The following is a 15,538-nucleotide window of genomic DNA, read 5'->3' on the forward strand; positions in this document are numbered from 1 at the left end:
GCCCTGCCTGCTAAAAGAGGATGACCATTGGCTTGCAAGAGGAGAAACAGGGAGAATACAAAACTTAAGCACCATTGTATACTGTTAGTCATATCATTAGACCCTTTAAATATTACAGGTCTCAAGGCATCTTCAAAAGGCAGAAACTTGCTATAGCTGCTAGGTTTTTGGACATGATCCTGTGAATGATCACTGGTATTTGTTGTGTACTAATGGCATCTTTACTTAAGTGAACATTAAAAACTTATTTTGAATTCTGTACAACGTGAAATATGCTGAAAACATCAGCATGGTACAAATAAAAGAATGAGGGAAGACTATTCAATTGAATATAACTATTCAATAATAAATATTCATATCATGACCTATTGACATCACCCAAGAATAACTTTGTCTCTTGCATATTCATGCCTTTAGGCAGCTTCTCACAACATATTGTTGATTTATTGGTAGTTTAAAAGAAAAGAAAATGATGTTGGGGGGGGGGGGGGTGCGGGGGGCGCAACAGTGTACAGCTTATTGAATTTTAAAGTTTTACAATCTGATCTGTAATTCTTATATTTCTAGTGATGAGTGTTACAGTACTGTTACTGACATTTGTATGAAGCATAGCACTAGAGTGTGCTTCGGCAATATTTTGCAGTGTTCCTGAGTTGCCATTCTGTGTTCAGAAAAATAAATGACATTGGAGAATTTATTAATTTGTTTCTGAGTACTGCTGTGTTTTCTAGTAGAGCTTATTTTTGTAATTGATGAACATTTGGAATTCTTTTTATCCAGAGAAATATGAAAGTCACCTGTAATTTTCAGCTGCTTCATCAATGACCTTCCCTCCATCATAAGGTCAAAAATGGAGATGTTCGCTGATGATTGCACGGTGTTCCGTTCCTTTCGCAACCCCTCAGATAATGAAGCAGTCCGTGCCCACATGCAGCAAGACTTGGACAACATCCAGGCTTGGGCTGATAAGTGATAAGTGACAAGTAACATTCACGCCAGACCAGTGCAAGGCAATGATCGTCTCCAACAAGAGAGAGTCCAACCACCTCCCCATGACATTCAACGGCATTACCATCGCCGAATCTCCCACCATCAACATCCTGGGGGTCACCATTGACCAGAAACTTAACTGGACCAGCCACATAAATACTGTGGCTACAAGAGCAGGTCAGAGGCTGGGTATTCTGCAGTGAATGACTCACCTCCTGACTCCCCAAAGCCTTTCCGCCATCTACAAGGCACAAGTCAGGAGTGTGTTGGAATACTGTTCACTTGCCTGGATGAGTGCAGCTCCAACAACACTCAAGAAGCTCGACACCATCCAGGACAAAGCAGCCAGCTTGATTGGCACCCCATCCACTACGCTAATCATTCACTCCCTCCACCACCGGCGCACAGTGGTTCCAGTGTGTACCATCCACAGGATGCACTGCAGCAACTCGCCAAGGCTTCTTCGACAGCACCTCCCAAACCTACGACCTCTACCACCTAGAAGGACAAGGGCAGCAAGAATATGGGAATAACACCACCTGCACGTTCCCCTCCAAGTCACACACCATCCTGACTTGGAAATATATCGCCATTCCTTCATCGTCGCTGGGTCAAAATCCTGGAACTCCCTTCCTAACAGCACTGTGGGAGAACCTCCACCACACGAACTGCAGCGGTTCAAGAAGGCGGCTCACCATCACCTTCTCAAGGGCAATTAGGGATGGGCAATAAACGCTGGCCTTGCCAGCGACGCCCACATCCCATGAACAAATAAAAAAAATATAAACATTTCATGTGACACTTTTACTCTTAATTACGTAGAGTGTAGACCGAGTTGCACTAGAAGTGTAATTTAATTTTAAAATAATGTTGAATAATATCATTTTAAAATCTCTTTAATAGGTCAGAAAATTCTTCTTTATTTGAACACTGGATATAATACATTACGAGAGATGATTAGTGTTTATAAGGAGTTAGAAACAAGTCGGTAAGTATAATAAGGCCAATGATTTTAGTGGACATGCTGTGGATTTTAAAACTTATGATGCTTTGAACTGTATTTGTAGTTTAAAATGAAAATATGATCCATGTGAATCAATCAAAGCATATTAATGGAGATGGATGCAATTAGACCAAAAATAGTTATAATCATGTTTAGGAGTAACTTTTCTAAAAGGTTCTTTATTGGCTGGTAGCTGCACTAGTGAATTGCTGGCTTTGTAAATAGAGAGAAATTTGAATGTCAGCCTCTTCTTAGCTTATATCCCCTTTATTACAAACCACATCTATTACACATGGTTCTCTAATGTGTTGGGGGTTTCTGGTGCGGTGAAATCTGCCCCCGTTTACATTGTGAGCCAGATTCCATGGCACCAGTAGCAACACAAAACAACTGGACAGGCATGACTTTCATTTCATAGCCATGGTTTTTACCCAGTAGCTGAGGAGGTTTCTACAAACCAACCAGTGGGAAATCGCATTCTTTGCCAGTACAGGTGGGCTGAGCACTCAAACTGCCTGTAGTCAGAAAAATGGCAGCTGGTGTGTACATAGGCAGCATTTATATTTGCTTCAGCTGGTGAAGCTATTGTCAGGAAAAAATGGGAAAATGTCCTCTATATCTTGAATTAACAGACATTTTTAAGTTCGATATCATAGGGAGCACCAATAGATGGATATCACTGGATTAATGCTCTTTGAAATCAATGGAATGAAAATCGAGCAGCTCTTTATAGGGCAGAAGATCTGTTCTGCCAGATTACTGCCCAGTCAGCGAAGACAAAAATCTACCTCAACATGCCTAAGTTATGTAATCTGGCATATAACAAAAGAACGATGGGCTAATTTAGTGAGGGAGTCAAGCTCAAAGGGATCAAGGGACAGAGATAGGGCTACAACATTGTGACTCTGATTCTCCGATCCACACTCCTTACGAGCACTGATTACTGCTAGGAACAGGATCGTGGAAATAGCCCATCATAATCTTGGATGCATAAAATTCTAAGCATTTGGGGTTAAATGTGTTAAAATTCTAAGCATTTGGGTTTAAATTGCTGCAGTGTGTACCATCCACAGGATGCACTGCAGTAACTCGCCAAGGCTTCTTCGACAGCACCTCCCAAACCCGTGACCTCTACCACCTAGAAGGACAAGAGCAGCAGGTACATGGAAACAACACCACCTGCACGTTCCCCTCCAAGTCACACACCATCCCGACTTGGAAATATATCGCCGTTCCTTCATCGTCGCTGGGTCAAAATCCTGGAACTCCCTTCCTAACAGCACTGTGGGAGAACCGTCACCACACGGACTGCAGCAGTTCAAGAAGGCGGCTCACCACCACCTTCTCAAGGGCAATTAGGGATGGGCAATAAATGCCAGCCTCGCCAGCGACGCCCACATCCCATGAACGAATAAAAAAAAAATGTGTCGAAATTGCACAGAGAGGAATTCCATTTTTTACAATCAAGTATTTTGTATTGACTGGACTTTGAAATCAGTGTTAAACAAATTAACCTGGTTGACGAGCCTTTATAATGGGTAGAAATTTGTCTTCATAACATTTAGGGTAAATGAAACCCCGAAAAATATTGGGTTATGTTATTGTTATTATGAATGGAATAAATATGTGACTTTTATGGTTCCAAATGAGCGTTTTGTTATCCCTGGTTTGTGGTTACAAATGGGAGATGTATTTCCGGGAAAAAAAATCAAGTGGCTTAGCTCTCATTTGGAACCATAAACGTCACATATTTATTCCATTCATAATAACAATAACATAACCCAATATTTTTCTGGGTTTCATTTACCCTAAATGTTATGAAGACAAATTTCTCCCCATTATAAAGGCTCGTCAACCAGGTTTATGCAGCAAAACAAAATAAGGTAGCTGCCATTCTACTTAAATCTCACCCTTTTGTACTGTCTCTCTGCCATTGCAAATGGCTGTAATGGTGCAGAATTGAGCTTCTCTTCTCACTGTTGGTTAATGGAGCTACAGAAAGGTTTTTGAAATTGTGCATGCACCGTACACACAATGCACAGTGTTGGTATGTGCAATTTTACATAGAATTACATAGACCGTGCAGCATAGAAACAGGCCATTTGGCCCAACAGGTCCATACCGGTGTTTATGCTCCACACAAGCCTCTTCCCACTCTACTTCATCTAGCTCGATCAGCATACCCTTCTATTCCTTTCTCCCTCATGTGTTTATCTAGCATCCTCTTAAATGCACCTATGCTAGTCGCCTCAACTACTTGCAGTAGCCCGTTCCACATTCTAACCACTCTCTGGATAAAGAAGTTTCTCCTGAATTCCCTATTGGATTTATTAGTGATTATCTTATATTTATGGCCCCTAGTTCTGCTCTACCCTGCAAGTGGAAACATCTTCTTTACGTCTACCCTATCAAACCCTATTTTCTAAAAAAAAATTCTTGCCTTTTTCACCTCTATTTTACAATAATGCATACAAAAGCCCGAAAGTTAACATAACTTTATGTAGCGGAAAACAAGACCAAATTATTAGTGCATAGATGTGTCTTATGTTTGATGCACTTTTGATTACTGATTCCCTTGCAGTTTTCATGCAGTCATGTGAGATGCACTTAAAAGCTGTGAGTAAAGTTCACACAGGTACAAGGATATTAGGTACAAGAAAAATAATGTAACATAATTTATGATATCTTCCACAGCCCAGATACTCCATTGGCACATACTTGGAAAGGTTTTAACAGAGAAAAGGTACGTCATTCATCACTCCCAGATGAAATACTGCTGACTCCTATGAAGCTAAGGAGGCGATCTTCATTAAATGTATCCACCAGAAGGAACAAGAAGGTTAAAAATGTGCTCAGTCTTGAAGTTATGAGTGGAATGCAGGGCTCACAATCTGAACCAAATATCAGTACTATTGAAGTACACCCAGATTCCACACAATGCACAGACACTCATATTCAACAAAGTAAGCAGACTTCCATTTTTTAAAATTCTCTTTCTTAATACAGTACTATTTTGCAGAGATGTTAGAAAATATGTAGAGAGTAATGGACCCTGGAAGTGATTACAAGGCAGCAATCTCATCAAGTGTTCCAGGGATGTCTAAATTGTGAGTACAAAGCTAGAACAACTTGTAATCATTTTGGGAACATACAGGGCTGGAAAAGACCATTGTGGTCATCTAACCATTCCTAAAGTTAAAAAAAATCACTGTATTGTGGAAATTCCGATTCTTCCAATCCCATAGCAGGAATAATGATCAGTAGAACATCTGTCAACTTGCTGCACATGGATGTTCCAACTTCAATTACTACTTTTCAATGTGACCTCTTATTCACCTGTCCACTCATTGGGCTGCCTCTGGAAGCTCACCTGCACCTGATCAGAATTTCTAAGTGCTATTTCAACCATTTAAAGGGGGAGCAGAGTTAGTACTGAAAAGACTTATGTGCAACAAAACTGAGTTTCCTGATTTGTTATGGAGCAATGAAGCAGAACAACTGCCAGGTTCATTGATACAAGAGTGGAGTTGTTGTTGTGTGGTGGGTATGGGGAGGGTTACCCTGTTTGGCACTCTCTCTAGAGAAGAGCAGTGCAGGATCCCTGGGGGGAAGTGGCTGCTAGAGAGAATGCTGTCTCCAACACCTAGAGGTGCACAAATGAACAAGAAGATGTGGAGATGCCGGTGATGGACTGGGGTGGACAAATGTAAGGAGTCACACAACACCAGGTTATAGTCCAACAGCTTTATTTGAAATCACAAGCTTTCGGAGCTGTTGGACTATAACCTGGTGTTGTGCGACTCCTTACATTTGAACAAGAAGATGACAGGTCTGAAGAAAATTCCTACTTAAGGCTACTTAACAATTCGCTATACCAGTAGATTTGCCAAATATGCATTACAAAAATGCTTCCTCTCACCCTGTTCCACACTTGTTGCTGCTCCATGCAATCCACTAAATGCATTCAGGGTAGAAATGGCAGGAGATGGGGTGAAAATGTGAGGAACGGGGGAAGAGGGAGCAGGAACATTGGATTCCACTTCCAGTTGCAGATTTGAGAAGGTCCTAAAATTTAAAGCCATTCCTATTTAAATAACAGAGCTCCCAAATTGAGGGAAAACTCTTTAGGGAATTTCCTACCTGTAGTTCAAAAGCCACTTACTGGCTTTAACCAGGAACTGGCTTTTGAACTCTCGGGAAGGATTTCCCTAAAGGGCTTACCAAAACTCGGAAGGCTCTATTATTTAACCTGAAAATGAGTCCTACCTATGCTTCAAAAACCCGTTCCTGGGCTTGTAAAGCAGAGTATGGGGGAGGAAAGTGTCTGGAGGCCAATGTCAGGAGGACAGGAGTTGGAGTCAAGGAATGAGCCTGGAGGAGCTGCGGGGCTGGAAGGAGACAATCAGCAAGACAGAGTGTGGCTGGAGAGCAGGGACAGTCGGAGTGAGCTGCAGGTGTGACAAGGAGCTGTTACAGGTCCTTGATCAAATTAATATTAGAAATCCTGTTAAAGCACCATCTAGTGGCGTTACAAGGAAATGTAACTAGTGTGAACATTTTAAATGTTGTCACTGGAGTTTTCAATAAAGACTGCAACCTACATAAGAATTTCAATATATTATAGAAAGATATATATATTGTGGAGTTTTTTGGGTGCTTTTGTTCAGTTTTGGCATCAGTGTGATATTGATGTGCAATGACACTCAAACTGAGGGATTCACAGTTTCACTGTGATACATAATCACTGCACTTTTGAGGTGATGATCAATAAGCGATTTCTGCAAAATAATACATTGAATATGCATATATTATGTATTCATTTTTTAAAATGTTTATCTCATTTGATGTTAGAAATTAAAACTCAACTAGCCTTAACAAAAAGTGCTATAGTTACAAAGTTCTAAAATATGATTTTCAGACTGATAAGTGATTGAGTCTTACTGAAAAGATAATTCAAATAGATTTACAATGTTGTGATTTTACTTACAAAATGTTGTTAAATTGCAGCTTTATTTGAACTACAGAGCTTTGATACAATATTTCTGATTTTATATGCATTTTTGTTTTTCATTGTTGCTTAAAAGGGTTAAAAAAGCAAGTGCCAGCAGATTTAGAGAGTAGCAGTAACGACACTCTGAAGGTATTGTGTGATTTCAAATTTATTTTCTTCTTAAATGTTAACTAAGTCTATAACTTTGTTATTGGCATCAAGGGAGTCATGGAACCATGATTTTCATGCCCTTACTTTTCATTCTCCTTCTGTTCCACCTTACTTTTCTTGGGTAGCAGGTGAACCTGGAGCTTCTGACTCTTGACAACCCACCTCCCCTTCCTTTATAAAGCTACATCTGGGACACCAGTAAAGTTGCTGACCTTGGTCTCTGCAATTATTTACTCCCCCTCCCTATTTAAAGCAGCCCTCCAAGATTCACACAAGGCTGCTGAACTAGAGATTGTTAATTCTTTTTGAAGTCTACCAGCTGGGATACTTTTTGGCTCTCTTTCCTCTCCCCCCCCCCCCCCCCCCCCCACCCCTGGCCCAATACACAGCAGCATCTCCAGGAACTCAGCCTGCCAAGGCTTAGATGCAATATACAGTGGTGAATACAAATCTCAGAATAAAATCGTGTCCCTCTAGCCCCAGATACAATGCCCCAAGACTACTAGCAGCACCAGCAAGAACAATCCACAAGACATTGGTTATTGTTAATGATTTCTACTATGATTTCCCCGGCTTTTAACATTCTTACTTTGGCTTATGTTATTTTTATTGGTGTTCCATGACAAAATCACAGTCCAATGCATAACTGTACAGCAATTCTTTTATATGCAGTTTTATTGGTTGTTCCCTTATAACGGAAAAGGACGTTAACAAAGCATTGAAAATGTGAGGCCACTTCTGCTTTAAACATGATAAAATGTGGCCCTAAAAGATGTGCATGACTTCAGATGAAATCTAAATCTTATACTTTTGAAAATTGCAGATTTCTTTACCACAACTGAACACCAACATTGTAAGGTCTCCAGTTCCTGTGCAACTTTTTCCAGTAGAGGGTAAAAGCGACACTGATAAACAAAATGAAAGTGATATCCGTACTGCCACTGCTACAAGATTGTCTTCAAAACTGTACCCACATTATCCTTTATCATCACAATCAATCACAAGGAGAAAAAGACTGGAAAGACAATCGTTAGCACAGTCTCACAGACAAAAAACTACAAATGAATACACTAGTGCCAATGCATCCAGTAAACAAAGCTCCTTCAATATGGATGAGAGTCCTAAACACTCAGTGAGCCACAAAACACAGTACTTAGATATACATCCATCAGAAACAGGATTTGACATTGAGAACAGTGACAAATTATTAAGTTTACCTCCTCCTATGCCTCTCAGTGACTATGTGGACTGTGTAGCTGCTGGTACAAAAAGCAACAATGAAGAGCTTCTAGGTCAAGAAATGGCTAAATGTTTGTGTGCAAAGGATGTCACTCACATGATACCTTTAGAAAAGAATACAGAATGCACTTCAGCTGGATCAGATAAAAAATACAAATGTGAAGAACCTGATATTGCAGGAACAAACTTAACAAATGAAGAAATATTAAATGCTAGTTATTGCAAAGATGATATTGTATTATTGGATGCAATTCTGCATAGAGAATTGAATTTACAGACTAGCAAATCATTGCCACTAGTTAAAGAAAGTATGAATACAGATGTTCTTGAGTCTGCAGCTGTGGGTCCAAATCAAAACACAAATTTGCAGAATGCACACAACACAAAAATATCAACTAATGGGGCTTTTCCATGCAGACAAGACATCAAACCAAGTGATAATCTGTTTCAAGGAGACAAAGCAAGAGAAAATATAAGCTACAAAGGCACTTCTCAGAATTTAGCAGAGAATTCTGGACAAGATGTAGCTGTACCAAAACAGATTGTCAGGACAAAATATATCACTTATGTAAAAGAAGAAAAGGTAGCATATAAGGATATGAAAACTCAATCAAAAAATAATTCTGATGTGTATGTCACAGTGGCAAAACAATCACCCACCAAAGCACAGCATTTTTCAAAAAAGGCTCCTGTTAAAATGAAAGATATCAGTTATGGTATGTCTCACAATATCAACCACAGCTTCAATATTTTAGCATGGAAAGAAAAAGAGAAAAAGAAAAGGAATCAAAAGAATAACTCAGCTCCAGAAAGAAACAAATATAATTCCAAGACATTACAGTGCCTCCCCATTCCAACACAAAGTTGGTTGAGGAAAAGTACACTTGTGCCATCAACTGCTCATTTACTAAAATGTAAAAGAGGTCCATGCCTCCCTTCACTGGTGAATCCTGATCTGCATCAAGTTTCATCAAAAGTACAAACAAAAGCACAAGATGGAATGAAATGCCACTTGAAAAATGGGTCAATTTCTAATAAACAAGCTCTTCCGTGTATCAACAGGAATTCAAATAGTCTTAACAAATCATCGATGCTGGGGCTTCCAAGATCACATTCTACTAATGATTTCTCAGCATTAAAGTATAGTGATATGTTTCAAGAAATAAATCCAACTGACAAAGGCCCAGGAATTTATGAAATGTTCGGCACGCCAGTGTATTGCATCATGCGAGAGTCCACAACATGTGAAACTAATCATAGAGTTATTCATTCTGCGCCAGCAAGAAGAGGATCGACATGTAAGAATTCAAAATCAAATCAAGTAATTGAAAAAAACAGTGCAAAGAATACAAAAAATTACCTGAATTCAAAACATAAGAAAAGTTACATAAATGTTAAAAAAAAGATAGATGTATTACAAAATGGAGAGAAAAACAGTTCTTTGTTCAACAATGATGAAGAACAAGAAAATGTTGTGATAATTTCTGGCCAGGATTGGCACATAAAAACTTTCAGGAATGAGGTGTTATTCCATGACTTAGATAGCCAGGAAGATTCAGATAGTGGCCATCTCTCAGGTGGTTCCGAATCCCCTCACCCTTTGCCAGATTATGAGGCTCACCTAGACAACCAATATTTGTCAACCATTATGGAAGTCTCACTTGAGCAAACTCCAGTCAAATCTGTCACTTCAGAGGGTCATGAATATATATGCAAGGAATCATCTAATACTTGTGTTAATGGAGCACATCTGGGAGATAATGTAACTGATCAGTGTAAGCCCTCCATGCTTCCAAAAACCAAGAACACAGATTGCTTTACTGCTGATTTATTTGAGTTACAACAGCATCTGAGTAAGAAAGATGACGCTGATGTAGAAACAGGTAAAAGAGAATTTGTAGAATGCCACGGGACTACTGATGCACATGAGTCTACAACTGTTTTGTCTAATAGACTTAACTGGGATGTTGTAGATGATGAAGCAGAATCTACTGCTTTATGTACTGTTGAAGACCAACATAGCACCACTTCTTTTAGAGTAAAAGCTGCTTCAGATCCAGATTTGAATCGAACAAGTTTTCCAGTTCAACCACTGATTAACACATGGACAGCAGAAAAAATGAGCCCAGCATATCATTTTGAATGTGGAAATCAGGACGATCTTACAGATGAGCTGCTCAGTTATCTAGCATCAGCATTAATGTTAGAAGAAAAAGATACTTGTGATTACACAATACAAATGGCCAAAAATGCCCAGCAAAGGGAAGATCATGATACTAAGGATAGTTTATCTCAAAATGCAAATGGAAAAATGATAAATGAAAAAAACCTTCAGGTAAATGATTAAAATAAGTTTTACACTGATCTTTAACTGCTTATGGCAGTAATAAACTTACAAAGCACTAAAATGTGCTGGGCATAAAAGAAAAGCTCATAGACATGGTTATTTTGTTCCCAACAGAGCGCTGAATATACAGTTACAAAACTAACCAAGACTTCTAGCAGGCCTAGCAGTTCACTTGGCAACTCCATAAAGTCTGAGTGTAGCTCCAATTGTGAGGATGCCATTATATGGACCAAAGGCAATGTGCTTGGCAAAGGAGCTTATGGCACAGTGAGTAACTGTAAATTGCTGTTGACTTCAAAGACATAATGTAGTAAATTGTAACATTTTCCTTGTCTTTGTTACAAAAATTGACTGAATTATTGCTTTAAAATGCTCCCTTGTCTATAGGAATTCCAGTATGTTGCATGAAAAATTAATCAGAAATGATTAGGGAAGAAAAACACAATAAAATCACCTAATCATCTTGATTGTAGAAATTGTTTAGCTCATGTGAACTGCCTAGTTGTAACCAAAATGCAGTTTGGGTTATTAAGGCTTTCTTTTTAACTTTTAAGAATGCACATGGGATAATGGTGGTTTTGTAGGCAGGCAAGCATTTATTTTGATTCTGTCCCTGCAAGAGTGCATAATGAATGCTATGTATTTATAGTCATTTTCATTTCAATTTGTTTAGGTGTACTGTGGTCTAACCAGTCAAGGTCAATTAATTGCTGTTAAACAGGTTGCTTTGGATGCAACAAATCAAATTGCAGCAGAAAAGGAATATCAGAAATTGGAAGAGGAAATAGAGCTACTAAAAAATTTAAAACATGTCAACATTGTGAGTTTTCTAGGCACAAACCTAGAAGCCAATATTGTCAGCATTTTCATGGAGTTTGTTCCTGGTGGCTCCATTGCTGGTGTCATTGGTCGATTTGGGCCATTACCAGAGCCTGTTTTTTGTACATATACTAAACAAGTTTTAAAAGGAGTGGACTATTTACATGATAACAGGGTGATTCACAGAGATATAAAAGGAAACAATGTTATGCTTATGCCTAATGGTGTGATAAAACTCATTGACTTTGGATGTGCCAAACGCATGACTTGTGTGAATATGAGTGATACACACAGTGAAATGTTAAAATCAATGCATGGAACTCCTTACTGGATGGCACCTGAAGTGATTAATGAGACTGGACATGGCAAGAAATCGGATATTTGGAGTATAGGCTGTACTGTGTTTGAAATGGCATCAGGAAAACCACCTTTGGCTCATATGGACAAAATGGCGGCCATGTTTTATATTGGAGCACATCGAGGTCTGATGCCTACCCTACCTGAGCAGTTTTCTGAGAATGCAAGAGACTTTGTACAGATTTGTCTAACAAGGTAAGTATTTTTTTTTTAAATACTAGTCAATCTCTTGTGGTGTTATAAAGCAGGAGGTAATTTTCAACTTCAGCACCTGGGCAATAATGTGGTGGAGTGGGTTGCTCGCCCATTACAGAATTTGTCCAATTTTTATTCCATTGAGAGATCTGCTCCGACACTTTACTGCCCAGGCAATGAAGTTGAAAATTCCCCTGGGACTCTATACCGAGTGTGGTTTTCAGATGAAGCTGGAGGTGGGGGTTGGAAATTGGACCATGTAATGCAAATGTAATTCAGTCTCCTTTTCAAAATTACATATTCATTTCTGATTTTATATATTACTTTAATTGGATATTATTTATAGTTAAATAGCAAAACCTACAACAATTTGGTAAGTAGAGAAACGGAGTTGGTTGAAGCATTGGGGTGCCTCTTCAATACAGATTGAGGAGCTGGGTGATGCAAAACTGAGACTACAGCACCACCATTGGTGAGAGGGTGTAATTACAGCCTAACATGTTTACACAGGCAGTTTTCATTATAAATGTGAACGTAGGAATTCATAATTAAAGTTAACAAAACAATGTAACAACAGGAAGTAAAATTTGTCAGACAGGAAGTGCACACAGACATAAACATTTTAATATGTTACAGATTGTGACATAACAACAGGATGTAGATTGGAGGCAACAGCAAATAAAGCTATATGCATCAAGAATTTCACTTTTCTGATGGTTGCTGGGACAGGGGAAAATCTTGAAAAATTTTATTAAATGAGTCAGATTTCTCAGAGCCTAAACAAAAAGCAAAAAAAAATACTGGAAATTTCAAACAAAAACAGAAGATGCTGGAAACATGCAATAGGTCAGTCAGCATCAATGGAGAGAACAGATGAGTCAATGTTCCAGTTCTGATGAAGGGTCTAAATCTGGAAGAAATTACAGATGAACAGCATTTAGAAAGGAATGAAACAAAGGGAAGGGTAAACACACACACACACACACACACAAGAAATAGAATGACCTGTAAAGTGTTTAAATGAAAAACAGGAGATGGTTAAATGGCTGAAGGGATATTAACATGAAACAACTCATAATGAGAGAAATGAAAGATGTTTATGAGACAAAGAATGTGTAAATAGCTGTGGCAGTGGGGGATAAGGAGGTAGAAATGGAAGCATGAAAAACTGGCAAAGCAGAGCAGACCCCATGAACCGTTGCCAAGGGGTACAGACAATCCTGCCAACACAGTGTCCCACTGGAGGATCCCTACACTAAGCGCTTATCCATAAGCCTCCCCAAAACATTGAAACACTCTTCCCACACTGTCCAAAATTATTGCTGTCTGCTCTGTGCTATACAACTTCATACTACAAATGAGCCTTCTGAATCAAACAGAAGGCAGGCAGCAGCAACCAGAGACAGAAGATCACCCAACTACAGGACATAAGATTTGTCTGCACAAGGGAATGCTCAGCCAGTTATGTGGCAAACGCTAATAGAGGAGGAAGGTTCCTATCAATGTGCAGGTGCTAGAGGATACACTGTTTTATATCAGATGTAACAGAGCTACTGATGTGCAATGCTTGAATAAGCCAAATTGCATGTATTCTGGGATTTTTTAAATCAATGCTTTAGAATTGAATTCCATCTTTCTGTCCATTCTTAAATGTAAAAGTAGTAGCCTTGATTTGTATTATTATGTGTTCCTTTATTTATATACTCAATTTATATCACTTACCTTTTTAAAAGCCCAGGATACACAGCAAGATGGTAGGTAAGATGTATCAGGTTGGAGGTAGGCACTTGGTATTTAGCAGCCCTGGAAAGGGGATCAATGGATTTACTAGCACTGGAGAGAACAGATGGACCTGGCTTTTAGCAGCAATGTGGTTGCAATTTTTTAAGCGTTGAATTACAATAAACCCACAAACTTCCTCTTTAAAATCTGTTTGACTGAATTCAAATAGTCATGGATTCTTGTAATATGAGTCAGTGGGTGGTATATCACAATGAAGTTCATTATACAAACCAAAGAAAGCAAATTTCTAATTCACAATGCTGCACATTTTTTAAAAACTCATGCAGTAATATGATTTTATGAACATGGTAAATGTGTTAAAATTGAGATTTGTTTCACCCAATACGTCATTGGTCATTCTTGCCACCATTAATGCAATCTCAGCAAATTATTCCTTAACCAAGTCACTCGTTACAGTGTAATAGTCAATATGAATACGTGTCGTATATTGTTGTCTAATACAAAGTAATGTAGCAACCTACCAAAAAATTTTAATTAAAAAAAAAATTCTCTTGAATCCAGTGATCAGCATGAACGCCCTTCGGCAAAACAGCTCCTACAACATGCTTTTGTCGTAAAGAAACAAAGAAACAGCCGTTCCAGGAAGATAAAAGTGTAGCAGAAACGGAATTACAAGCAACAATAGTTTCAAAGAAAGAACCAATGGGCGTCATGAAACTATTCAACAGTAACAAGAAAAAGTAACATGATATGAATGAAATTATGTATTTTCTATGTAGAATTACATCTACACATTCTAAACTAACTACTTAAATGATATTTATATACTATATGTAAAAAACTGTTTTATACATTTTTCAAATGAAGGATTGCACTAAAACCTTAACTTTTGAATTGTGCATTACATTTCATGTCAGACAATTTTGTTCTAAAATTTATTGAGTTAAATTATCTCCATTACAGAATTATAGGGAAATATGATCCCTTTGGCAATATTAACATTGAAAACATATGAATGAAATATCATGTTTATAAAAACACAAATCCTGTCTGCTTCCTCTCCCCAACCAAAATTCACAAGTTACTGACTACATCATAGTACTAAAAGATGACATTTAAAAAAAAACACAAAAATGGACTGATTATTCGAAATAGGAAACAGGTCAAACTGCCACTTCATTTTTGTGGCCATCATGGAACTATCACATTGCAGCGACGTGACCGGGAGGGAAGGGAGCAGAGAGTAGGGTTTTTGTTGAAAGGTAGAACATTAGGATTAAGATGCAAGTTTACAGAGTCCCTTTTCCCCTCTACAACAATCGTCTTTGCACACCTCCATGTCTTCCTCTTCAGAAAGCATTAAATCCTTGCTGGAGTATAGCTGCACACGTCCCAGCCACCTTCTGGCGCTTGGCCAAGTTGACAAAGTGCTGGCAGGCTATTTAGAACCCTGCTGATTGTTCTCTGTAATCTAGAGTGCTGAGGTCAATTGCAGTATCCTCTTGCAGCCACTCTGACTGAGATAAATTAATTCAGCACAGAACTGAGCCTGACACCTTGCTAACCTGTACAGCTCAATCAGCCTTAACCAGCTGAACAATCAGGAGTGCCATCAAAGCACATTCTTTAACTTTAGTAGAATGCTTAGCAACATCAGTATCAAAGAGCCACTGTTTTTTGTTAA

At 38.7% G+C, this 15,538-nt stretch overlaps 1 protein-coding gene across 1 annotated transcript; it reads left to right on the plus strand.

Moving 5' to 3' along the window:
- Positions 1-1,897: 1,897 nt before the first annotated feature.
- On the plus strand, positions 1,898-14,655 carry map3k19 (mitogen-activated protein kinase kinase kinase 19). Its single transcript, XM_067986765.1, has 7 exons — positions 1,898-1,978; positions 4,688-4,956; positions 7,078-7,133; positions 7,978-10,728; positions 10,855-11,007; positions 11,414-12,111; positions 14,416-14,655. Exons 1-7 carry the CDS (start codon positions 1,944-1,946, stop codon positions 14,510-14,512), a joined length of 4,059 nt encoding a protein of 1,352 aa, XP_067842866.1. The 5' UTR covers positions 1,898-1,943; the 3' UTR covers positions 14,513-14,655.
- Positions 14,656-15,538: the final 883 nt, after the last annotated feature.

This window comes from Heptranchias perlo, chromosome 7 (genome assembly GCF_035084215.1).
Source record: "Heptranchias perlo isolate sHepPer1 chromosome 7, sHepPer1.hap1, whole genome shotgun sequence".
In the NCBI taxonomy this organism is placed as follows: domain Eukaryota; kingdom Metazoa; phylum Chordata; class Chondrichthyes; order Hexanchiformes; family Hexanchidae; genus Heptranchias; species Heptranchias perlo.

Excerpts from the sequence above, each read along its gene's own strand:
- map3k19 (XM_067986765.1), top strand. The coding sequence starts at position 1,944 with ATGATTAGTGTTTATAAGGAGTTAGAAACAAGTCG. Across the intron at positions 7,134-7,977 it reads GCAGTAACGACACTCTGAAG|ATTTCTTTACCACAACTGAA; the intron begins GTATTGTGTGAT and ends TGAAAATTGCAG. Across the intron at positions 10,729-10,854 it reads TAAATGAAAAAAACCTTCAG|AGCGCTGAATATACAGTTAC; the intron begins GTAAATGATTAA and ends TGTTCCCAACAG.